We start from the raw sequence: 25,116 nt of genomic DNA, 5'->3' as shown, positions 1-25,116 counted from the left end.
CTCCGAGGGGCGGGATGGGGCGATGGCGCCGCCCGGCGGGAAAATGTCGGTACTGCAGCGCGGGGCCGGGCTGACGGAGCGGCGCGGCTGTTTGCCGTGTTTTGTGCTGCCACCCTGTGGTTAAAGACGGGTACTGCAGCCCGGGGTCATGCTCGGGAAGCGCCGCCCCCCTCCGTGCGCGCTGTCGGCGGGTGCTCGGAGCGCAAAGCGCGGAACGGCAGCGCCGGTGCCGCCCGTGAGCAGTGGCCGGGGGCGATCTACGGCAATAACGGTCAGTGCTGCTGCCTCTTGCCCTCTTCCAGAGGCTGCACTGAGGACACGCTGCCTGGCCTTAATCCCGGTGCTGGTCGCTAGAGTTACCGCGGGGAGTGGGGGAGCGTGGGCCGGGCTGGAGGAGCCCCAGGGGCGGGCAGTGAGGCTGCGGGCAGCGGCCCTTCCCTGTCCGGGACGGTGCTGGAGGAGGAGCCGGTGCGAGCCGAGGGAGCAGCAGAGAGAAGGGGAGCGGGGCCGCGCGGTCGGGCGCCAGGCGGCTGCCGGGTAAAGCCGCGACGGTGGGACCCGCGCGGTGCGGCGGGACCGGTGGCAGAAACCGCTCCGGGTCGGGGCCGGGCGGCGGCGGCGCTTCCCGGGGCCGCGCGAGGCCGGGCTTCCGGGTGCGTGGGCGACGGGCGGGCGCTGTAGTCACGTGAGCGGGGCTTCCGGTCGGCCATGTTGGCTCCCCGGGGCACGCCGGGAGCTGTAGTTTTCGCGCACTCGGCTGCCCGGCAGCTGCGTCGATCCCGCGCGCGCGCGGCACGGCACAGTCCTCGCTACCGGCGCGGCCCCGCGGCGCAGCGCGAGGGTCGGTTTTGGGGCGGGTTCGTGCGGTTTCCCGCGGGCTGCCCGCGGCTCCCCCAGGACCGGTGTGCCCGTGCCCCGGCAGTGCGCATGCGCGGTGGCGGTCCCCGGAAGTGCCGCAATCCCCAAGCGCTTCCCAAACCTGCCCGTGGATCTCTGGGGGTGCAGGGCTGTGGGGTGGCTGCATTCCCCCCCCACGCCCCTCGGTATCGCCCGTGGGGACTGCGGAGGGGGTCAGAGAGCAGACGGGTTGAGCTGTGCTGTGGGCCAGAAATGGAGGCAACGTTTTGCCTTCCTGGGGCTTGAGAACAGACGCGTGTGGCTGATTGAGGGGCTCTGAAACAGACGGAGTTGTGTGGCTTTGGGCTCAGAAACAGAGGTCAAGTCGTGCGTTTTTGGGACTTGCGAAGAGGCTCAGCAGGCAGGTTTTTGGGCTCAGAAAGAGGCACTAAGGCAGCTGGTTTGGGGGCCAAAAGCAGAATGCAGTTTGTCTGGTTTTGCAGGCAGGTGAGAGGCGGAGGGTTGTGGGAGGGCCCTGGGGGCTGCGGGGGAAAGGAGGGGGTGGGGGTCAGGGTGGTATGGGACCCCGAAGCTTGGGAGGCCGGCGTGCACCAGGCCAAACTCCACGTCTGCGGTGACTGGCGGCGCTCTGTCTTGCGGGTGATGGAGAGGAACCTGTTGAATGCGGGAGCATCCCAGTGAGATGATGTGCTCCTGATGAGGATGGATTCTGGAGCGTGCTCTCTGAAAGGTAAGTCAAGGGGCAAAAGCCGTGGGTAGGGTGGGGCCAGCAGAGGCTCTACCATCAGGGCTGTGGAGAGGGCTATTTAGGCTTCCTTAAGTCTGGGGGAAGAGAGCAGGGTCTGTCCCACAGGATGTGCATGTTCTGGCCTGTGTCTGTGTCCTCGTGTCGTTTGTGGTGCCTGTGTTCTGTCTTGGATGCGGTGCCTTCCCCACGTCTCTGTGGTGCCCCGTGGGCTCTCTGCACGGGACATGCACCTTGGTAGGTGTCCATGGGGTCTGTGATGCCTTGCTGCGCAGTGGGAGGTGGAAGGTGGGGCTCCGTCCGCGTGCGATCTACAGCAATAATGGTCAGTGCTGCTTCTTTCCCTCTTCCAGAGGCCATGCTGAGGCTGCGCTTGTCTGTTCCTGCCCTGGGGTGCCGTTGACTGCGCCCACCTCGGGCTTGTGTGGGGTGTCTCTGCCTGGCCTTGCGCTTCTCACGGCACGGGGGCAAAAAGGGACAGGCAGAGCCCTTCCCGGCTGTGGACAGCGGCCAGGAGCTGCTGCGGCTGAAGCTGGAGAGACCAGAGAAAGGGGAAGAAAGAGAAAATCAAGACCATCTGTGCAGCACCCGCCTCCCAGTGCAGGAAGAGAGAGCCTGCCTCTCTGCGTGAGGAGGGAGCCCTCTTCACAGTCAGACCGCCAGCGTGCACCCAGGGTCTGCGTGCGTCACCCCGAGTGCGGTACGGCCACGTAGTGCGCGAGCGAGCGAGGCTGCGTGTGTCGGAAGCCTGGTCTTGTAAGAGCTGAGAGACAGCTGCGTATTCTTTTAGGGGGAGGACAGGCAGGCGACTGGAGTTTCAGAAGAAGAAGAGGGGCAGGAGGAAGGAAGGAGAAAGAAGCATCTGACCCGTCAAATTCTCCCGGCAGTGCCGAGAACGAGATCTGCGGTGAGTCCTGGGCCTTCAGGGCCCTGTCACACGTCTTGTGCGTCCCGGTCCTTTCCTGCCCGTCTCCTGGACCTCTTTTTTCCATGCTGCTGTTATTTCTGCCGCCCCCGCCCCTTTCCTAGACCTCTCCTCTTCTTTATTCTTCTGTCCTGCTCTCCCTTCTTTTCTCACTTTCTCTCTCTTGTCCTACTGCTCCCTTTTCTCATTTCTCTCTGCACTTTTGTCCTGCCTCTCCCTCCTTTTTTTCGTCTTCCATCTCTGCGCTTAGTGTCGCCGCTTTTTAAATTTTCATTCTACGTCTTTTAGTTTGCTGTTGCTATTTCATGTTTCCTTAGTGCTGCCGCTTTTTAAATTTTCTTTTCTGTACTTCTGTTCTAGTTCGGTGTCCCTGTGTGATAATTTTTTCCTTTATTTCAGCAATGCCTGTTGCTTTTAAAATGTTCTTTTTCCCTTCGGTGTCTTTTTAGTGAGTTTTTCTCTTTCCTTAATGCCCTGTCTGTCTTTTTAAATCGTCCCCTCTTTTGTTCGCTGTCCTGGTTTAACCAGGATAGGGTTAAGTTTCCCCAGCAGTGGGGGGGGAGCTCTAGCCGGGTTATTCCTCACATCCTGGCAGGTCACATTTTCCTGGCACGGGAGCAGGGTGCACTCGTGGTTTTGTACATCGTGCTTCAAACTGCTGTATTTGGTAGCTATTTTGCTCTGTTCATTGCTATCACTATTACTGTTATTGTTATTGTTGTTGTTTGTTGTGTTGCTATTGCATTGTTGTATTAAACCTTTCCTTATTTCAGTCTTGGGGCTTTGTATTTCACTCCCTTTGTGGGGGAGGGGTAGCGGCCGCGTGGTCTCAGACCCCGGCAGGGGCTAAACCACCACATTCGCTGTGGCTACTTTTTAGTTCCAGGGCGTGGTTGGACCAGATGACCTGCAAGAGTTCCCTTCCCACCTCAAACCGTTCTGCTTCCGGAGTCACAACTGTCACATCCAGGGCCCTGAGCTACCACAGGCGTGAGAAAGTTGCCCCAGGCTTCAAGGCCATCCCGAGTGCCTGCTGCTTTACTCCGGCCGCAGCGCTCCTGAAGAAGAGGAGAAGGTAATTTGCGCTGGTCAGGGCTTTTAGGGCTCAGTGGTCGTGCTGGCACAGGGTTGCGTGGTTCGGTGGTTTGAAGGGACAGTCCGAGAGGGCGTCTGAAATGCCCTTGCAGGGTGGAGGGAGGCAGGAAAGCGGGGGGTTAGAGCTGGCGAGGGACTGCCCCAGGCTGGGGGGCGGTGTGCCCGTGGGTGCCAGTACCTCAGCTGCTGCGTCAGCATTGCGGGAGCCATGGGGGTCGTGGACTCTGCCTCCCCCCAGAAAGCTCTGGCTGACGAAGTTATGCCACAACAGAGACTGCAGCCGTCAGCACCACGGGATGCTGATAATGACCAGCACAGGCCTCGCTGTACTGTCATTTTCCCTGCTGCTTGCAATGGATCTGCAGTGGCCTTTGATTCGCGGAAAAAGACTCTACAACTCGAAATGGCGTTATAAAGCAGGTATGTTTTACTCTGGCCGGGGTGCAAGGGGATTTCTCCACAACGCTTGCACACCAACAGCACATTTTACCAAAACGTTACAGAGTGTGGATGTACATATTCACTGGATTACATAACACAAACATGCATATGCATGAGTAAGGCTGGGTTAGTTCTAGAGGCTGGTGCCAGCAGTTTATGTTATCTTTGCACCTGTGCATTGCCTCCTGGGGGGCGTCTTCGGGGGTCTTTGGGAGGAAGGCTCGTAGTCTTTCTCACCTTGTTTTTTCCCCGGAGCATGCGCAGATTCTCTTAGCCAATTTCTTGAACAACAAAAATGTTTTTCAGCCGGTTTACTCATGCTATCTTATTTAAGGGAAGCAATGAAACTTCTACCATCCGTATATGGCTATCTTTACTCATTACCGAGGCCCAAATAGTTAGAGCACACCTGTTCCTCGAGGACAAAAACGTGATATTTTGCTGAACACTGCAGTTCTTGGTAGATTTTCACAGTAAACTGCTTTGTTTTGATGAACACAGCAGTCCTTGGTAAAATTCCACAGAACAGTCTGGGCAAGCAGGATTGTTAGCAATATTAGAAAATACTATAAGTAGTACTATAACTTGCTAGAAGCAAGTAAATAAGTTGCTAAGCAGCTTTCTATTGCAGATTTAGAAAAACGACAGATTACTTCCAGAACTCGCCCCCCCGCCCCCCCCCCCCCCTACAATTTTCCTGTTTGGCCAGTCAGTAAACCAGAGGGGGGAGGTGGCGTTGAACAGGCCATTATGGGCATTTAAGTGCTTAAATAGAGCCCCATTGTCAGCGGCAGACCCCAACAATGCAGCCTTAACGACTACGCTGCAAGTCCCTGTAGGTCCTTGGCTGGCAGTGCTACATGTCAAAGACATGGTTTTTCCCTTAGGGGAAGAAGGCAAAACAAAAATTTGCATTTACATGGGAGGGTATCCAGCATACCTTTACCAGACTCCCAGAGCGGGGTAGAAACAATCAGAAATGCCCCAATCTAGAAAAAAAATTGCAACAGCTTTGTAATGGGTACTTTAGGATATTGGAGAAAACAGGTACCTGGATTCTCCATTGCCTGTCCACTGTATTCGCTTTTACAAAAAGGAAAACCGTGGAGTTGGGATTCAGAACATGAAGAAGCGATTGAAACTCTGATACTCGAATTAAAAACATATCTAAATTACAAATGCCTATTAATACTTGAGCCACTAGCATTACAGCACCCATTTAAACCTTCACCAATTTTAGATGCACCCCCCCTACCTCTAGCATGGGATGCTAGAGACAACAATGGAGTAAAACAAACTCAGTACGAGATGGATTTATCCTGCATCCTAAGGGGTAACCTGTTCAGCCTTCCCCCCCTCGCCCCTGCCTAGAGACAGCTCTCTTTTCTTTCTTTGAAGAACATCGATGGTGGGAAAGCTTATCTGGATGGTCACCACCACCAACAGGACTGTTCAATTCCATGTTTCACTCGGTCTGATTTTCCTAATTCCAACTTTAATATGTTTACTACTTCTAATAGTATTGTATATTAAGGTTTGGAGGATGGTTAAACAGATCACTCAGTTACAAAAGTATCTCTGTGTGTATACTTCCCTAAATTTTTTTTTTTTTAATAGCAGCTAATAGAACACAAAAATGCCTTCAGTTATAATTGGATTATGGCATCCGCTGCTTATAGGCAGAGAGGCAAGAGGCAACCACACCGCCACTCTCTGGACAAGATCAAGTACTGTAGGCCAGGTAATAGACAGTGAGGGCGGGAAAGTCGCTGTGGTGGCGGAGCGGCCGCCTGAGGGGAAGGGGGCGGGACCCGCCTGTGGGAAGGGGAAGGGCGGGAAAGTCGCGCGCCGCTGTGAGGGGCGGAGCGGCCGCCTGAGGGGAAGGGGGCGGGTGCAGCCCCGCCAGACGCGGCCGGGAGTCCGGAGCAGAGGAGTGGCCGTCGCAGTCGTCCGTGGGGGAAGCACTGGAGCAGCAACTGGGTGAAAAAAGCTGATCTGTGAGGTTTTTCCGTGGCGGGGCGGGGGGAGGGGGCGCTGAGATTCGGGTGGTGCAGTGGCGGGCTCTGTCCGGGGGCCGGCGTCCCTCTCAGACCCGACGGCGTCTTCCTGCCCTTGCAACAGCTGGTGGTGGAGCAGAAAGAAGAGACAAACATCGCGTGCAGAAGGACCCGCAAGGCAAGAGAGAGCAGCAGGAGGAGCTGAGGAAGTCTGAGCAACAAGTGCAGGAAAGAGAAGGGCGCTCCGGGCAAAGAGCTGGGAAGGGGAGGGGGACCCGCGTGGGGGGGAGTGCCGTCGCCGCCTGGGGGGGGGGTGGTGGGGTGGGGGGGGTGGTTGGGAAGCTCTGTCGCCAGCTGGGACGGGGGAGCGCCGTTGCCACGGAGGGGGGGGGGCAATGGAGCCGCCTGGGGGGGGCCGGGGAGTGCCGTCGCCGGATGAGGGCGGGGGGAGCACCGTTGCCACGGGGGGAGCGGGGAGATGGAGCCGCCTGGGGGGGGGGCCGGGGAGCACCGTCGCCGCCTGGGGTTGGGCGGGGGGGGGAGGTAGCGCCGTCGCCGCCTGGGGGAAGTGGGGTGGGGGGGAGGGGGAAGTGCCGTCGCCGCCTGACGGGGGTGGGGGGGAGGGGGAAGTGCCGTCGCCGGCTGGGGCGAAGGGAGCAGCGTTGCCGCCGAGCAGGCTGGGGGTGGACTGGAGCCGCGTGGTCGGGCGAGTGCCATCACCTCAGGGGCTGAGGAGGGTCCAAGGCCCCCTGGACGCAGCCAGGAGCCTGTCGCAGCCGAATGCCCGTCGCAGTCGTCCCTGCAGGGAGCAGTGAAGCAGCAACTGGGTGAGAAAAGCCGTTCCATGAGTTTTTTTCAGGGGGGTTGTTGGGGTATGGGTGGGAGGGGGGGGCACTGTGGGGACCTCCCTGCGAGGGCGGGCTTCCCGCTGTCCTCCGGATGGGGGAGCTGGCGCCTGACTGCACTCTCCTTCCAAGCAGTTCCTCTTGGAGAAGAAAGACGAGGCATCGTGAGGAGCGGTGGGCTGAAGAGAGGAGTGGGGCGAGAGAAGGGAGCTCTGGACAAAGGGGACCTCCCTGTTACCGGGGCTGCGGTCGCACGAGACCGTTGCCGGCACTTCTGGTGTCGTGGCCGGCGCTGCGCTGCGCTGGGTGACCTCCCTGTAAGCAGGGCTCGGGTCACCCGAGGGTCTTTTGCCACCTTGCCCCACGGTTTGGCTGCCCGGAGAGAAGGGCGGCCCTGTCAGGAGAGTGAGCGGCGCTATCTCCGCGCCGAGGGAGAAATGGGGCTCTCCGGACCCCGCGCCCGCCCTGTAAGCAGGGGAGGGCTGTGTCCCCGGCCCCGGCAGCTTTCTGGCTGCTGGCGGCCTGGCCATCGTGACCCCCTGGAGTCGGGGCGTGTCACGGCATTTGTCCCTTGGCCACCCCGTGAAGCCCCGCGGCACGTTGAGTCCCTGCGGCCTGCGTGCGTCCTGGGGGGGCAGGTCTGGGGCTCTGCTCTCCTGCTCGTGGGAAGGGATGTCTCCCCGGACACTGGCTGCACAGAGCTCGCTCTCTCTTCCGGGAAGTTTTGTTTGTCCCTGTCTGTGTGTGTGTGTCTGTGTGTGTGTGCCTGCCTGTGTCTGTGTCTGTGGGTGTGAGTGAGCGAGCGAATGAGCTTCTTGTTTAGGCCCCCATTGAAAACACTGCAGCGTACTTAGCTTAAACTTCCCGGGAGGGAAAGAAGGGCTCTGTGCAGCAACAGGGGGTCGGTCCCCTCTGAGCCCGCGAGCGGAGGGCGAGTCCCGGCTTGCCCCTCCTTGCCCCTCCTTTCGAAGGAGAGAGCGAAGCCCCGTGGCCGTAGCGCGGCCAGCGTGCGACCCGCCTGTGTTCAGGGCCCGGGTCTCTGCCTGGGTGGCCGCCTGTCCTGTCTGGCGACCTGCCAGCGTGCCCGCCCTGTACTCGGGGCGAGCGCCACGAGCCGTGGAGCCCTCTGTCCCCAGGAGCCGCTCGGCCGCCCTGTAATCAGGGCTGGGCGGGCTGCTCTGTAAGTCCGGGGCTGGCCAGTGACCTGCAGGCCCGGGCACTCTGCAGTGCCGGCAGCGGCTCGAGCCCCCTGTGTAAGCAGGGGCGCAGCTTCCTTGGCCGCCGCTTTTGTGTGCCCGGCTCCCCTTTGTCCAGAGTTCCCAACTCCGAGCCCAGCTCCAGCGCCGGCCGGCACTGCACGCGTGGCAGCCCCGGAGCGTCGATTGGGTGAGAAAAGCCGATCTGTGAGGTTTTTTTTGGGGGGGGGGGGTGGGGTGGGGTGTCTTGGGGTGTGGGCAGGGGCGGGGGCGCCGTTGCTGCGGAGCGGGCAGGGGGTGGACTGGAGCCGCATGTTCGGGGAAGTGCCTTCACCTCAGGGGCTGAGGAGGGTCCAAGGCCCCGCTGTATGCAGCCAGGAGCCCGGAGCACATGAGTGGCCGTCGCAGTCGTCCCTGCAGGAAGCACTGAAGCATAAATTGGGTGAGGAAAGCTGGTCTGTGAGGTTTTTTCGGGGGGGGGGGGAGGGACGGGGGTGTTGGGGTATGGGTGGGGGGCCGGATTGCCTCTGCCCTCCGGGTGGGGGAGCTGGCACCTGACCGTACTCTCCTTCCAAGCAGCAGCTCCTGGAGAAGACAAGGCATCTTGAGGCACGGCGGGCTGAAGAGAGGAGTGGGGCGAAAGAAGGGAGCTTTGCTGCCGCTTTGTGTGCCCAGCTCCCATTTGTCCAGAGTTCCTGACTCGGACCCCAGCTCCAGCGCCGGCCGGTACTGCACACGTGGCAGCCCCGGAGCGCCGATTGAGTGAGAAAAGCTGATCAGTGAGTTTCTTTTCGGGGTGGGGGGGTGTTGGGGTATGGGCGGGGGGGGGGGGCGGGGGGGAAAGCGCTCTGGGGACCTCCCTCCAGAGGCCGGCTTCGCTCTGTCCTCCCTGTGGGGGAGCTGGCGCCTGACTGAACTTTCCTTCCAAGCAGAAGCTTGGAAGCAGCAGCGCCATGGGATGCTGATAATGACCAGCACAGGCCTCGCTGTACTGTCGTTTTCCCTGCTGCTTGCAATGGATCTGCATTGGCCTTTGATTCGCGGAAAAAGACTCTACAACTCGAAATGGCGTTATAAAGCAGGTATGTTTTACTCTGGCCGGGGTGCAAGGGGATTTCTCCACAACGCTTGCACACCAACAGCACATTTTACCAAAACGTTACACAGTGTGGATGTACATATTCACTGGATTACATAACACAAATATGCATATGCATGAGTAAGGCTGGGTTAGTTCTAGAGGCTGGTGCCAGCAGTTTATGTTATCTTTGCACCTGTGCATTGCCTCCTGGGGGGCGTCTTCGGGGTCTTTGGGAGGAAGGCTCGTAGTCTTTCTCACCTTGTTTTTTCCCCGGAGCATGCGCAGATTCTCTTAGCCAATTTCTTGAACAACAAAAATGTTTTTCAGCCGGTTTACTCATGCTATCTTATTTAAGGGAAGCAATGAAACTTCTACCATCCGTATATGGCTATCTTTACTCATTACCGAGGCCCAAATAGTTAGAGCACACCTGTTCCTCGAGGACAAAAACGTGATATTTTGCTGAACACTGCAGTTCTTGGTAGATTTTCACAGTAAACTGCTTTGTTTTGATGAACACAGCAGTCCTTGGTAAAATTCCACAGAACAGTCTGGGCAAGCAGGATTGTTAGCAATATTAGAAAATACTATAAGTAGTACTATAACTTGCTAGAAGCAAGTAAATAAGTTGCTAAGTAGCTTTCTATTGCAGATTTAGAAAAACGACAGATTACTTCCAGAACTCGCCCCCCCCCCCCCCCCCCACAATTTTCCTGTTTGGCCAGTCAGTAAACCAGAGGGGGGAGGTGGCGTTGAACAGGCCATTATGGGCATTTAAGTGCTTAAATAGAGCCCCATTGTCAGCGGCAGACCCCAACAATGCAGCCTTAACGACTACGCTGCAAGTCCCTGTAGGTCCTTGGCTGGCAGTGCTACATGTCAAAGACATGGTTTTTCCCTTAGGGGAAGAAGGCAAAACAAAAATTTGCATTTACATGGGAGGGTATCCAGCATACCTTTACCAGACTCCCAGAGGGGGGTAGAAACACTCAGCCACAATTTCTCATGCTGCACTTGCTGAACTTTTATCTATCTAGAGTTTAACTCCCTGAACAGGTAAAACTATATCAGTATATAGACGATATTCTAATTGGAGGACCCTCTCCTAACAGGGTGGGAGAAGCAGCAGCAACAGTTTGGCAAACATTGCATGAAGCAAAAATTGAAATTCCGCCTGAAAAATGTGAGGGACCAAGTAAAGAAGTGAAATTTCTGGGCACTTGGTGGATTGCTGGAAGCGCAGCAATTCCACCAGATACTCTGAATAAAATAGAACGATCAGAAATGCCCCAATCTAGAAAAAAAATTGCAACAGCTTTGTAATGGGTACTTTAGGATATTGGAGAAAACAGGTACCTGGATTCTCCATTGCCTGTCCACTGTATTCGCTTTTACAAAAAGGAAAACCGTGGAGTTGGGATTCAGAACATGAAGAAGCGATTGAAACTCTGATACTCGAATTAAAAACATATCTAAATTACAAATGCCTATTAATACTTGAGCCACTAGCATTACAGCACCCATTTAAACCTTCACCAATTTTAGATGCACCCCCCCTACCTCTAGCATGGGATGCTAGAGACAACAATGGAGTAAAACAAACTCAGTACGAGATGGATTTATCCTGCATCCTAAGGGGTAACCTGTTCAGCCTTCCCCCCCTCGCCCCTGCCTAGAGACAGCTCTCTTTTCTTTCTTTGAAGAACATCGATGGTGGGAAAGCTTATCTGGATGGTCACCACCACCAACAGGACTGTTCAATTCCATGTTTCACTCGGTCTGATTTTCCTAATTCCAACTTTAATATGTTTACTACTTCTAATAGTATTGTATATTAAGGTTTGGAGGATGGTTAAACAGATCACTCAGTTACAAAAGTATCTCTGTGTGTATACTTCCCTAAATTTTTTTTTTTTTTAATAGCAGCTAATAGAACACAAAAATGCCTTCAGTTATAATTGGATTATGGCATCCGCTGCTTATAGGCAGAGAGGCAAGAGGCAACCACACCGCCACTCTCTGGACAAGATCAAGTACTGTAGGCCAGGTAATAGACAGTGAGGGCGGGAAAGTCGCTGTGGTGGCGGAGCGGCCGCCTGAGGGGAAGGGGGCGGGACCCGCCTGTGGGAAGGGGAAGGGCGGGAAAGTCGCGCGCCGCTGTGAGGGGCGGAGCGGCCGCCTGAGGGGAAGGGGGCGGGTGCAGCCCCGCCAGACGCGGCCGGGAGTCCGGAGCAGAGGAGTGGCCGTCGCAGTCGTCCGTGGGGGAAGCACTGGAGCAGCAACTGGGTGAAAAAAGCTGATCTGTGAGGTTTTTCCGTGGCGGGGCGGGGGGAGGGGGCGCTGAGATTCGGGTGGTGCAGTGGCGGGCTCTGTCCGGGGGCCGGCGTCCCTCTCAGACCCGACGGCGTCTTCCTGCCCTTGCAACAGCTGGTGGTGGAGCAGAAAGAAGAGACAAACATCGCGTGCAGAAGGACCCGCAAGGCAAGAGAGAGCAGCAGGAGGAGCTGAGGAAGTCTGAGCAACAAGTGCAGGAAAGAGAAGGGCGCTCCGGGCAAAGAGCTGGGAAGGGGAGGGGGACCCGCGTGGGGGGGAGTGCCGTCGCCGCCTGGGGGGGGGGTGGTGGGGTGGGGGGGGTGGTTGGGAAGCTCTGTCGCCAGCTGGGACGGGGGAGCGCCGTTGCCACGGAGGGGGGGGGGCAATGGAGCCGCCTGGGGGGGGCCGGGGAGTGCCGTCGCCGGATGAGGGCGGGGGGAGCACCGTTGCCACGGGGGGAGCGGGGAGATGGAGCCGCCTGGGGGGGGGCCGGGGAGCACCGTCGCCGCCTGGGGTTGGGCGGGGGGGGGAGGTAGCGCCGTCGCCGCCTGGGGGAAGTGGGGTGGGGGGGAGGGGGAAGTGCCGTCGCCGCCTGACGGGGGTGGGGGGGAGGGGGAAGTGCCGTCGCCGGCTGGGGCGAAGGGAGCAGCGTTGCCGCCGAGCAGGCTGGGGGTGGACTGGAGCCGCGTGGTCGGGCGAGTGCCATCACCTCAGGGGCTGAGGAGGGTCCAAGGCCCCCTGGACGCAGCCAGGAGCCTGTCGCAGCCGAATGCCCGTCGCAGTCGTCCCTGCAGGGAGCAGTGAAGCAGCAACTGGGTGAGAAAAGCCGTTCCATGAGTTTTTTTCAGGGGGGTTGTTGGGGTATGGGTGGGAGGGGGGGGCACTGTGGGGACCTCCCTGCGAGGGCGGGCTTCCCGCTGTCCTCCGGATGGGGGAGCTGGCGCCTGACTGCACTCTCCTTCCAAGCAGTTCCTCTTGGAGAAGAAAGACGAGGCATCGTGAGGAGCGGTGGGCTGAAGAGAGGAGTGGGGCGAGAGAAGGGAGCTCTGGACAAAGGGGACCTCCCTGTTACCGGGGCTGCGGTCGCACGAGACCGTTGCCGGCACTTCTGGTGTCGTGGCCGGCGCTGCGCTGCGCTGGGTGACCTCCCTGTAAGCAGGGCTCGGGTCACCCGAGGGTCTTTTGCCACCTTGCCCCACGGTTTGGCTGCCCGGAGAGAAGGGCGGCCCTGTCAGGAGAGTGAGCGGCGCTATCTCCGCGCCGAGGGAGAAATGGGGCTCTCCGGACCCCGCGCCCGCCCTGTAAGCAGGGGAGGGCTGTGTCCCCGGCCCCGGCAGCTTTCTGGCTGCTGGCGGCCTGGCCATCGTGACCCCCTGGAGTCGGGGCGTGTCACGGCATTTGTCCCTTGGCCACCCCGTGAAGCCCCGCGGCACGTTGAGTCCCTGCGGCCTGCGTGCGTCCTGGGGGGGCAGGTCTGGGGCTCTGCTCTCCTGCTCGTGGGAAGGGATGTCTCCCCGGACACTGGCTGCACAGAGCTCGCTCTCTCTTCCGGGAAGTTTTGTTTGTCCCTGTCTGTGTGTGTGTGTCTGTGTGTGTGTGCCTGCCTGTGTCTGTGTCTGTGGGTGTGAGTGAGCGAGCGAATGAGCTTCTTGTTTAGGCCCCCATTGAAAACACTGCAGCGTACTTAGCTTAAACTTCCCGGGAGGGAAAGAAGGGCTCTGTGCAGCAACAGGGGGTCGGTCCCCTCTGAGCCCGCGAGCGGAGGGCGAGTCCCGGCTTGCCCCTCCTTGCCCCTCCTTTCGAAGGAGAGAGCGAAGCCCCGTGGCCGTAGCGCGGCCAGCGTGCGACCCGCCTGTGTTCAGGGCCCGGGTCTCTGCCTGGGTGGCCGCCTGTCCTGTCTGGCGACCTGCCAGCGTGCCCGCCCTGTACTCGGGGCGAGCGCCACGAGCCGTGGAGCCCTCTGTCCCCAGGAGCCGCTCGGCCGCCCTGTAATCAGGGCTGGGCGGGCTGCTCTGTAAGTCCGGGGCTGGCCAGTGACCTGCAGGCCCGGGCACTCTGCAGTGCCGGCAGCGGCTCGAGCCCCCTGTGTAAGCAGGGGCGCAGCTTCCTTGGCCGCCGCTTTTGTGTGCCCGGCTCCCCTTTGTCCAGAGTTCCCAACTCCGAGCCCAGCTCCAGCGCCGGCCGGCACTGCACGCGTGGCAGCCCCGGAGCGTCGATTGGGTGAGAAAAGCCGATCTGTGAGGTTTTTTTTGGGGGGGGGGGTGGGGTGGGGTGTCTTGGGGTGTGGGCAGGGGCGGGGGCGCCGTTGCTGCGGAGCGGGCAGGGGGTGGACTGGAGCCGCATGTTCGGGGAAGTGCCTTCACCTCAGGGGCTGAGGAGGGTCCAAGGCCCCGCTGTATGCAGCCAGGAGCCCGGAGCACATGAGTGGCCGTCGCAGTCGTCCCTGCAGGAAGCACTGAAGCATAAATTGGGTGAGGAAAGCTGGTCTGTGAGGTTTTTTCGGGGGAGGGGGGAGGGACGGGGGTGTTGGGGTATGGGTGGGGGGCCGGATTGCCTCTGCCCTCCGGGTGGGGGAGCTGGCACCTGACCGTACTCTCCTTCCAAGCAGCAGCTCCTGGAGAAGACAAGGCATCTTGAGGCACGGCGGGCTGAAGAGAGGAGTGGGGCGAGAGAAGGGAGCTCTGGACAAAGGGGACCTCCCTGTTACCGGGGCTGCGGTCGCACGAGACCGTTGCCGGCACTTCTGGTGTCGTGGCCGGCGCTGCGCTGCGCTGGGTGACCTCCCTGTAAGCAGGGCTCGGGTCACCCGAGGGTCTTTTGCCACCTTGCCCCACGGTTTGGCTGCCCGGAGAGAAGGGCGGCCCTGTCAGGAGAGTGAGCGGCGCTATCTCCGCGCCGAGGGAGAAATGGGGCTCTCCGGACCCCACGCCCGCCCTGTAAGCAGGGGAGGGCTGTGTCCCCGGCCCCGGCAGCTTTCTGGCTGCTGGCGGCCTGGCCATCGTGACCCCCTGGAGTCGGGGCGTGTCACGGCATTTGTCCCTTGGCCACCCCGTGAAGCCCCGCGGCACGTTGAGTCCCTGCGGCCTGCGTGCGTCCTGGGGGGGCAGGTCTGGGGCTCTGCTCTCCTGCTCGTGGGAAGGGATGTCTCCCCGGACACTGGCTGCACAGAGCTCGCTCTCTCTTCCGGGAAGTTTTGTTTGTCCCTGTCTGTGTGTGTGTCTGTGTGTGTGTGTGCCTGCCTGTGTCTGTGGGTGTGAGTGAGCGAGCAAATGAGCTTCTCGTTTAGGCCTCCGTTGAAATCACTGCAGCGTACTTAGCTTAAACTTCCCGGGAGGGAAAGAAGGGCTCTGTGCAGCAACAGGGGGTCGGTCCCCTCTGAGCCCGCGAGCGGAGGGTGAGTCCTGGCTTGCCCCTCCTTTCCAAGGACAGAGCGAAGCTGCGTGGCCGTAGCACGGCCAACGTGTGACCCGCCTGTGTTCAGGGCCTGGGTCTCTGCCTGGGTGGCCGCCTGTCCTGGCTGGCGACCTGCCAGCGTGCCCGCCCTGTACTCGGGGCGAGTGCCACGAGCTATGGAGCCCTCTGTCCCCAGGAGGTGCTCGGCCACCCTGTAATCAGGGCTGGGCAGGCTGCCTGCGGTGGGCAGCCATCAGGGGCTGCCCTGTAAGTCCAGGGCTGGCCAGTGACCTGCAGTGCCGGCAGCGGTTCGAGCCCCCTTTAAGCAGCTACTTTGGCCGCTGCTTTGCGTGGCCAGCTCCCGTTTGTCCAGAGTTCCCGACTCCGAGCCCAGCTCCAGCGCCAGCCAGGACTGCACGCGCGGCAGCCCCGGAGCACCTACTGTGTGAGAAAAGCTGATCTGTGAGGTTTTTTGGGGGTTGGGGGGTGTTAGGATATAGGGGGTTGCGCGTGGGAGAGCGGCTGGGATTCGCGTGGTGCTGTGGCGAGTTCTGTCCGGGGGCCGGCGTCCCTCTCAGACCCGACGTCGTTCTTCTGCCGTTGCAGCAGCTGGTGGTGGAGAACAAGGAAGAGACGACCATCCCGTGCAGAAGGACCTGCAAAGGTAAGAGCGAGCAGGGGGATGAGTGGCAGTGGGCTGCCAAAGAAGCGAGAGAAAGCAGTCCTCAAGCATCCCTGTCCCTTTGGGATGTTTTCTGTGCCTCTCAAGCAGGTACTTGGCTCTTGGCAGTTCCCCAGAGTTTTAGAAACTGCTCCAAATCCAACTGAAGTTGACTTTCTGAATTGTCTGAAAACTCCTTTTTTTGTTTGATGTGGCTGCACCAGCTGTGGGGAGCGGGAGGGCTCTGCAGCCACCCGAAGTGTCCTTTGAGGCTGTGTGGCATGCCGGGGGAAGAGCAGTTGGGAGCAGGGATTTGGAGGTGGTTTCCCCTGTTCTGAATGCTTCTCTTTCAGCACCTGCACGGTTCTGATGTAAAAAGTGGAAGTGTTGAAGCCTGAGCAGCAGGCCCTGAGCCGAAGCTGCTAACTCAGTATGTAATCATTAGCAAGATACGTATGGAAGACGTAGCTATCTTGAATGTGTATTTATCTTTCTTTGTGTGTGGATAAAATAACAGGGTCATGGAGACTGTTGTCTGTCGCTGTGGCCTGATGCGAGACCTTGCGCCTAATGCAATTAGATAAGCCGAGGAACTCCCTTAGCTTCTCCCCTGAGCCCTGGCCAGGCTGTGGGGGAATCTAATGTGAGATTGAAACCAGATATTTCCGCTCAAATCAAAGGTGCCAGCTATTCTGGCTTGCTGATTTTTGGGTATATAAGGCGGGACCCGCTCACAGCGACTTTGGAAGCCTCACCTACAGGTGGACGCACCGCGTAGGACTTCCCACTTGCCGGGAAAGGCTCTCCAAATCCTCGCTGTAACCGGGGCTGCCCAGCGCCTGCGGGTCTGGATGATGGGAACGGGTGCAAGTGGTGATGGGTCTTTCTTAATCGCTATTCCCTCTTTCTCGGGTAGTAATGATTTGATGCATTACCCTGTGTTTTCTTGTTTGTTTGAGTGCACTATTCTGTGTTTTCTTACTGTATGTTTTCTGTATTATTCTGTTACATTATTTAGTTATTTCTAGTAAAAGATGCCTGCGCTTTTCACTCTGGTGTCCGAGTTTAATTGATACCCCTAATCAGCAAAACAGGGGGAGATCAGGTGGCGGTTTCCAGAGACGAGGTTGGTGGTGGGACGGTGTCGCCGTAGGAGCGATTTTATGTTGGTTTGGCTTTGGGCTGAGCTGTAGCCGGCGGGGCGCTAGTTCCTGGCAAGGGGATGGACGGGCGAGCTGTCGGGGCCAGCCAGAGCCGCAGCTGCGCGTGTTCCGCAACGGGACTGGTGTGCAGAGCAAAGTGGGGAGGGTTTCTGAGAGCAGACAAGGCCCCGGCCCTCCCTGACTGTCTCAGCCTCCATCCTTCTGCATCTCGAGGCTGAGGAGGCCGTCAGTAACTGCAGTGTTCCCATCTCCTTCCGAGAAGCGCTGCAAACCTGCGCCTTAGGAAAGTCAAAAGAAAGCGTCACCGCCGCGAACTTGTGAGTTTGAGTGCCGCTTCCACAGCGAAGGTGTTCGTCGGAGTGGACTGGGGTCAAATTGCTGCCCGGTTGGGGGCAAAAGCAGGAAAGGTTCCTTTTGAGAAATGCAAGGTGCTGCTACTGGTAAAGGTGTAAACGATCGGCACGACCGCTTCACTTCTTAACCTTCTATTTTAATGCCGTTAAAGTTGAGACAGACCCCGGAACGTGCCTGAGCGAGTTGCCAAGAAGTGCAGCACACCCGTGAGCTCGGTGAAGGAAGTGAAGCAGCAGCAGCAGCTGCCACTCCACAACCATGGAGTGTTTTCCTCCACTCCCTCCCTTTCTCCTGAACTTTCTCTAATAAAACTTGAGCGATTCAGGAAGGGTTTGCCCTGCCTGTGCCCAAACTTGAGGCAACGGAGCCCCGTTGTGCTCATCTGCAGCTCATAAGTTGTGTTGGCAGGTGAGTGCTGGCGAGTGGGAGTGGAGGTGGCCGGGGGCAGTATCCCCCCTCAGGGGGCAACTCTCAGAGAATGCCCGGGAACCAACGACAATCACGTGTCAGGCTAACGCTTTCTTTCCCTAAAAGGCTGCAGAGCCTGGCTGGCTCTTTTCCTTCTTTCCCGAAAGCCTTGCAGGTGTGAGTGACGGGCCGCCGCCCGAGCACCTCATGATGTCAAATGCAGTGGAGAAGTAGCTTGCACTTCCACCGGGATCAGTCGTTCTCCAAGAGTTTCTTCAGATCTCGTATGTAGCTAAAACTCCCAGGTGAAGACTCAGTTACCCTTCAGAAATACCAATTACGATTCGTATTGCGGTAGCGCTGAGGAAACCAGTGCCCCGTTCCATTTGACATGGACTCACCTACAGAGATCATCCCTGTGCTAAGTCCTTAAAGACATACATGCACGAGACCCAGACAAGGGTCGTTAAACCCTTTTGACAGCTGGGGAGCCAAGGCAGAAAGGCACGCGTGCTGTTGTTACTAGCGCTCCCGTGGTAAAGGTTACACTGCTCCGACCAGCTCTTCAGTATTCTCTGGTTTCTTCCTCTGCCCCTTGCAGGCGTTCGACAGTGTCCTTTATCCCTGAGGTAACCTCTCGGGTTCCCCATGTTTGTTGTATTTCTGTTTAAGTATTTTCTCAGCTTCATGCACTCATGGTCGCCACACGCTAGTTTTGGGGTCTTTGCCCGGTTCAAAATCACATGCTCGTATGGCTTCTTGTGTTACTGACAACAGTGGAGGCGGTTCAGCCTGAGCAGGGACTGTCCTCGTTAGTTGGCAGTGCTCACGATCTTCATACTATGTCTGCATTTCATTCTCTTTTGGGGAAAGAAAAAAGTCAAGTTAATCAGTTTTACTGTCTGCGCATGCACCGCGGTGGCCCCGGGACTGGCGGACTGGCAGCTCCTAGAGCGCGAGTTCGGGGGTGAGGGGCAGTTCAGGCGGTTAATCCCGGTGCTGGTCGCTATAGTTACCGCAGGGGGGAGGGTGGGAGCGTGGGCCGGGCTGGAGGAGCCCCAGGGTCGGGCAGTGAGGCTGTGGGCAGCTGCCCCTCCCTGTCCGGGACGGTGCTGGAGGAGGAGCCGGTGCGAGCCGAGGGAGCAGCAGAGAGAAGGTGAGCGGGGCCGCGCGGTCGGTCGCCTGGCGGCTGCCGTGGAAAGCCGCAACGGGGGGGTGCCGCGCGGTGTGGCGGGACCCGCGGCAGAAGCCGCTACGGGTCGGGGCCGGGCGGGGCAGCGGCGCTTCCCGGAGACGCGCGGGGCTGCGCTCGGCCGGGCTTCTGGGTGTATGGGCGACGGGGGGGTGGGAAAGGATGGTGTCCCCGTACGGTCAGAAAGCCGGGACGGCCGCCTGTGGCAGTGTGGGAGGCGCTGTAATCACGTGAGCGGGGCTTCTGGTCGGCCATGTTGGCTCCCCGGTGCACGGTGGGAGCTGTAGTTTTCGCGCACTCGGCTGCCCGGCAGCTGCGTCCCTCCCGCGCGCGCGCGGCACGGCACAGTCCTCGCTACCGGCGCGGCCCCGCGGCGCATCACGAGGGTCGGTTTTGGGGCGGGTTCGTGCGGTTTCCCGCGGGCTGCCCGCGGCTCCCCCAGGACCGGTGTGCCCGTGCCCCGGCAGTGCGCATGCGCGGTGGCGGCCCCCGGAGGTGCCGCAATCCCCAAGCGCTTCCCAAACCTGCCCGTGGAGCTCTGGGAGTGCATGGCTGTGGGGTGGCTGCATTCCCCCCCCACCCCTCGGCATCGCCCGTGGGGACTGCGGAGGGGTCAGAGAGCAGACGGGGTGAGCTGTGCTGTGGGCCAGAAACGGAGGCAATGTTTTGTGTTCCTGGGACTTGAGAACAGACGCGTGTGGCTGATTGTGGGGCTCAGAAACAGACGGAGTTGTGTGGCTTTGGGCTCAGAAACAGAGGTCAAGTCGTGCGTTTTTGGGGTCTTGAGAAGCGGCTCAGCAGGCAGGTTTTTGGGCTCAGAAAGAGGCACTAAGGCAGCTGGTTTGGGGGCCAAAAGCAGAATGCAGTTTGGCTGGTTTTGCAGGCAGGTGAGAGGTGGAGGGTTGTGGGAGGGCCCTGGGGGCTGCGGGGCAAAGGAGGGGATGGGTGTCGGGGTGGCATGGGACCCCGAAGCTTGGGAGGCCGGCGTGCACCAGGCCAAACTCCACGTCTGCGGTGACTGGCAGCGGTCTGTCTTGCGGGTGATGGAGAGGAACCTGTTGAATGCGGGAGCATCCCAGTGAGATGATGTGCTCCTGATGAGGATGGATTCTGGAGCGTGCTCTCTGAAAGGTAAGTCAAGGGGCAAAAGCCGTGGGTAGGGTGGGGCCAGCAGAGGCTCTACCATCAGGGCTGTGGAGAGGGCTATTTAGGCTTCCTTAAGTCTGGGGGAAGAGAGCAGGGTCTGTCCCACAGGACGTGCATGTTTTTGGCCTGTGTCTGTGTACTTGTGTCATTTGTGGTGACTGTGTTCTGTCTTGGATGCGGTGCCTTCCCCACGTCTCTGTGGTGCCCCGTGGGCTCTCTGCACGGGACATGCACCTTGGTGGGTGTCCAAGGGGTCTCGGATGCCTTGCTGCTTTGGAAAAGAGCCCGTTGAGCACTCCCCATCTCGTGAGTGGAGCTTACAGCGTCTTTTGCAACACAGATATTTGTGGAGCGTTGCCTTTGTGGAGGAGATCTGGGCCAGAATGACAGCTCTGCTCTTCAGAGTTCTGTTTCCATAGAGGTCCCTCCCCTACAGCACTTCACCCCCCGTGTCCTTGTGGGCCTCGGCCTTAAAGCCCGGCTCCTCCCACGTCGGTTGTTCTGGTTGTGTATTGCACTGCAGCACTCGCTGTCGGTTTTGACTACGCCTTGCTTTGCAGGGCTTTGTGTTCTGCAGGTGACATGGGGCCATCTGGATCCCCAGAGCAAATCCTCGAGCGAGGTTTGCCGGAGCATACAAACGCAAGCGAAGGAGGAGCGGGAGCGGGGCCCGTTGCGAAACATCTTCCTTGGCTCCCGGTTAGGAAGGCTGACACCGTGGGGGCGTGTGGAGCAGCGACGCTGCCGAGGCGCACGGTGAGGCAGTTCCAGGGGTGGGTTTAGAATGGGGGTGATCTGCCACTGTGGCAGGTGGGCAGTGGAACGGATGTTTGGAGTGAGGGGTGGATCGAGTGGCTGTTGAATGAGCGTCATTTTCTGAATGTGTCTAACCTTGTGTGTGTGAAGGTTTTTTCATTTCAGGTTGTATTTAGTGTTGAGATAGTAAATGTTTTTTTAAAATTGTGTTTAATAAAAAGCCCTGGTGGGGGTTCGGTGTCTCTCTTACTCAGACAGAACCCTTCCTCAGGCTTTCTCTGTGCCCCTGAGCTCTCTCACAGTCTTCACTGCTGTCTTGGATGTCTCCATTCAGTTGCTCATCCCCTGAGGACATCTGTACGTTGCTGGAACGCCTTGACTTTTGCACCGTGTCCCAGAGCCGCCTTCTGTCTCTCTTTCAGTCTCAGCACCCTGCTCCTGCTGTCATCACGCCTACTGAGGCCAACCTCCTCGTGCCCTGCAGCCCCCTTTTGGCACCGTGGCGCACTCTGCACCCTCCTTCCTCCCTGAGACTCTTTCCTGATGCCACCTTTCATCTGCAGAACGCTTGCGTTGTCCTCTGTGCTAGCTAGGATACCTACGTGGTCCCCTGAGGACACCTGCAGTTTCTTCAAATCCCCTCCAGACTTCTTCGTCATGTCCTTGAGCATTCTTTTGGCTGTCCTCCTCTGCTGCTGTCACGATGCCTCCCAAGGTCTTGGATGATCCCTGCAGCACACTTTTAGCCCTGTAAGTCTCCTTTGGACTTGTTTTGTCGCAATAGCACCTCTCCTAAGATCTCTGTTCCCAAAAAAGAGCATTCATTTTCTTCTTTATGCCACCTAGGATGCCTCCTGAGACCTTCTTTGTGTACCACAGCCCTGTTTTAGCTCCGTAGCGGACTTGGACTCTCTCTCATGCCCTCAGAAACCCATCCTCAGGTGTGTTTGTACCTCAGAGCACTCTTAATCATCCTCTGTGCCATCTAGGGTGTCTCCATTTGGTCCCCGCCTCCTGACGACATCTGTACTGTTCAAATCCCCTCCAGACTTCCTCCTCATGTCCCTGAGCCTTCTTTGGTGCCTTTGGCCCAATCAGGACCTCTCTAAGGGTGTCATGATGCCTATCGATGCCTTCAAGGTTGCCCCTAGGAGACTTCTAGCTTTGTAGCAGACCTCGCAGCCATCTCATTCCCTCAGAGGGCTTCCCGAGTGTTCCTGCTATCTGTGACCCAGCCCAGTCAGTCTGTCCTCTCTTCCCTCTAGCCGTGCCTCTGTTCGTTCCCTGGCCCTCTGATGACGTGTTTCCTTGGTTCAGATCCCCTCGGGATTTAATCGTCATGTCCCCAATCCTTTTTCTGTCTCTCTGGTTCCCCCGGGACAGTTCTCCTCCCAGTCACGATGCCTGCCAAGACCTTCCTTGTGGTCCGGTTCCGTCCTGTAGCACTTTAGGTGGGGCCGTCTTTGAGCCGCACACGAACTCATTTGTTCCTCTGTGCTAGCCAGGATTCCCGTGTTTAGTTCCCAGCCACCCAAGACCATCTGTACTCTGCTCAGGTCATCACCCGAGTTCCTCCTGGCTGTCCCTCAGCCTTCGTTTATCCATCAACCCCGCCCCCACGATCCCTTTCCTCACAGCCGCAGTGCCTGCTGAGACCTCCCTCGATCTCCACAGCACCTTGAGGCACTCGATCTCCTTTTCTCTCTCTCTCGTTCTGTCAGAGCCTCCCTCCTTTCTTTGCTGTGCAGCGTTCCTTTTTCTTTCTCTCTGCCATCGAGGGTGTCTCCGTTTGGTTGTTCTCTCAGTCATCTGTAGTTTGCCCAGATGCCCTCCTGAGACTCCAGGGCCCTCGCTGTGTCTGCAAGGCTTCTTTTCTTACCGTGCTTCCTCCTAACTCCTCTACTCTGTATAACAGTGTCTTCCGAGTCCTTTTGCATACTCCACCGTGCTCTTGTGGCACTTCAGCTCCCTTTGGATTTTGTTTTTTGGCGCTCTTCAGAGCACTCTTCTCTTACTCTCTGGCGTGTCAGCCTGCACACATATGTGGGTTGGAACTGCCCTGCCTGGGGGCACAGCGATGTCGGTCAGGGGAAGAATAGCACTAAGAGTCTGTAGTTAATGTTGATTTGCCTGGACTGTTTAGGTACAGCCCGTACAGCCCCCTCGGAGCAAGCAGCCCTCAGCAGCAGGCAAGGATGTCACGGGGATGACCGGAGCTATCTGGGAGAGGCTGCGGGAGTGGTAGTTGAACAGATGGAATCTCAAAGGTGTTAAGGCTCGTGTGTGTAGGGCTTAATGCTGTTTTGTTTCTATGGTTTTTTTTTTAATGGCAGGCTGTAATGAGACCCTAGACAGTGTTCCTACATGGAGTCAAGAACTCTGGAATTGTTAAGCTGTCACTCAGCATCCAGGTGACCTGCTTAAAAATTTTTTTCAGATCCAGAGGGACAATATATGCACCAAAGAGTGACAGAGGCAGCGAGCAGGGCACTGTAAGAAGGTGGGTCAGCGTGTGGTGTCGGTGGAGAAGACGTGACTGGTTGCTACATGACTGGCTTATCGGTTTGGGGTTTTTTTTGTTTTGAAGGTGCAAAGCAGGATATCGGCACCGGAGATGACTCAGGCAAGGTGAGACGCGTGGGCTGAAGTAGCAGTTGTTTTTCATGTGTCGTACTGTTGGTGAAACTAGAAGCATCTCCTGTTGTCTGTGTCTTTACAGGTGGTACCCAGGCGTCGACGTGGCGACCGGTAAATGTCAGAGGCAGGGTGGGTGAGCGGCCAAGGTAACGGGGCAGGAGATGGCAGTCGGTGTGGGCAGGCTGCAGGTTCAGCTTGTGCCTCTCGCTTTGGTTTATGCAGGTGCCACATGTAGGCTGGGAGGGGCGAAGCCGCGTGCCGCTGAGCAGTCCAGGACAGCGAGGCGGTTGTCGGCTGGGTCAGGGTTTCAGTGCAGAGAATCACGTGGCAGCTCGATGAAGCATTTCTCTTTGGTTTTGCAGGAGCCGGGCAGGCTGCCTTTGGAATCGGATGAGCGTTTGAGGTGAGCTGGGTGTTAGAGAGGAGGAGCACGGGGCTGGTGATTTCTCGCAAGCACAGTGGTAGCTCTCTGTCTTTTGGTATCGTAGGTGCCACGGGCCACGCTGGCCGCAGCGTCCGACACTGGACTCTGCACAGAGCAGCTGAGCGGAAAGCCCCGTGGCTGTTGAGGTGGAGGGTGTTGTGGCAGAGGTGTGTCAGCTGACGTGATGGTGACTGCTGGCACTGGTTTTTTTTGCAGATGATGAAGAGGAACCTGGCAGCTGCAGGAATGTCCCGGTTAGCTGATGTGGTTTTTGTTGAGGATGGATTCAGAACCCCGGCCCTCTGAAAGTTGAGGGATGAGGGACCGCTGCCCTACAGTGTCTAATCTTGACTTCAGTTAGAAAGAGACTTTACAAAATGGAAACCTTTCTCAAGGAAGTTTCATTTTATGAACTCTCCATCAGAGTGGATCTTCAGAGATGATGTATTTGGCAGTAGTACTCTTGGGTGGTGCAGCTGGCCTGACGTCCCTGCTAATTATGGAACACACCAACCCCCCCCCCCCCCTCGTCAAGTTGTCTGTGTGTATTTTGGAGATAGTCTAATGGTATCAGCTCACAGCTGGGCGAGTTCAGGGAATGCAAAAGGAAAATCAAATACTTACACATCTAATAAAAACGCTTCTATAAGCATATGCCCACCTTTACAACAAAGAGTGAAGGACTGAGCTTTATTCTTTATTCTTTGTTTTACCCTTTAAAGTTTTACACTTCACTTCTGATTTTATTGACCCAGCAAGCAGGATGTGCAGCAGCAGCAGCAGCAGCAGCGCAAGGGTCGCGGCGGATCCGTCGGCCGTAGGTTGTGATGACGGTACGACCTTGTCCAGCAGCCTCACAGGGTTCCCTCCCTGCAGCCCTGCTGTAAGGATGGGATGAGACATTCCGACACCACCAAGAGCGTTTGCTTTTATGGGCAGAATGTGCTCGGGATCGTATCGATCGGCCTTGCTGGTGATTTGAGGAGTTGAAATCGCTCCGGCCTTGCCAGGGTGTGTTGTATGTGGAGCTGACCTGTTCATGCAGAGTCCTCCCCAAGCTCCACTGCTATTCCGTCCCTTCTTCTGACAGAACTTTCTTCTGTGTTAGTTTTTCAAGATGCCGGAATAGGATTTGGGGTTTTTGTTTTTCAGGTGTGTTGTTGTCAGCATCTTCTGATGCTCGACAGGTCCCCCCAGGCCAGGTTTGCCTGGCGGCCGTTAGCCCCCTGACAACGGGGCCAGCCCTGTGTTGCTGCCACGGCACAAAAATACCCCAAGCACCCTGATTCATGGTCTGTAATGGGAGGGAAAAAAACCAGGTTTTTTTGGGAAAAAACCTTCAATTTGGGGCTCCTGGGAAAGCCAAACCTGCCTGGAGTGGTGCAGCTGGAGAGCAGAAAACCCACCATTTTCGTGCAGAAAACCAAAAATCACCAATTTTGATGTTGTGGAGAAGTGCTGAAAAAAACCGAAGTGGAGTATTTTG

General features: G+C 57.8%; 1 protein-coding gene across 12 annotated transcripts; it reads left to right on the top strand.

Moving 5' to 3' along the window:
* The first annotated feature begins 278 nt into the window (after nt 1-278).
* LOC141950198 (uncharacterized) lies at nt 279-24,303 on the top strand. 12 transcript variants are annotated; one of them, XR_012630940.1, is made up of 7 exons: nt 18,844-19,296; nt 20,391-20,569; nt 23,007-23,069; nt 23,157-23,197; nt 23,289-23,317; nt 23,569-23,609; nt 23,847-24,303. XR_012630940.1 is itself a non-coding variant. In XM_074884716.1 (6 exons), exons 1-4 carry the CDS (start codon nt 18,921-18,923, stop codon nt 23,185-23,187), a joined length of 666 nt encoding a protein of 221 aa, XP_074740817.1. In that variant the 5' UTR covers nt 18,844-18,920; the 3' UTR covers nt 23,188-23,197; nt 23,289-23,317; nt 23,569-24,303. The 12 variants fall into 12 exon arrangements, 4 of the variants coding, with proteins under 4 accessions (XP_074740815.1, XP_074740817.1, XP_074740818.1 ...); XR_012630937.1 differs by having other exon boundaries at nt 20,374-20,569; XR_012630938.1 differs by having other exon boundaries at nt 20,374-20,569; nt 23,695-24,303.
* Nucleotides 24,304-25,116: the final 813 nt, after the last annotated feature.

The sequence above is a fragment of the Strix uralensis genome, chromosome 15 (assembly GCF_047716275.1).
Source record: "Strix uralensis isolate ZFMK-TIS-50842 chromosome 15, bStrUra1, whole genome shotgun sequence".
In the NCBI taxonomy this organism is placed as follows: domain Eukaryota; kingdom Metazoa; phylum Chordata; class Aves; order Strigiformes; family Strigidae; genus Strix; species Strix uralensis.
Note: the sequence above shows the minus strand (reverse complement) of the source record. Positions and strands in the feature narration are given on the sequence as shown.

What these genes read in the sequence shown, in the direction of transcription:
- LOC141950198 (XM_074884714.1), top strand. Translation starts at nt 18,921, where the DNA reads ATGTTGGCTCCCCGGTGCACGGTGGGAGCTGTAGTTTTCGCGCACTCG. An exon ending in GGGGTCAGAGAGCAGACGGG is followed by an intron (nt 19,297 to 20,373) that starts GTGAGCTGTGCT and finishes CTTGCTTTGCAG; the next exon opens with GGCTTTGTGTTCTGCAGGTG. An exon ending in CGACGCTGCCGAGGCGCACG is followed by an intron (nt 20,570 to 20,991) that starts GTGAGGCAGTTC and finishes TCTCTCTTTCAG; the next exon opens with TCTCAGCACCCTGCTCCTGC.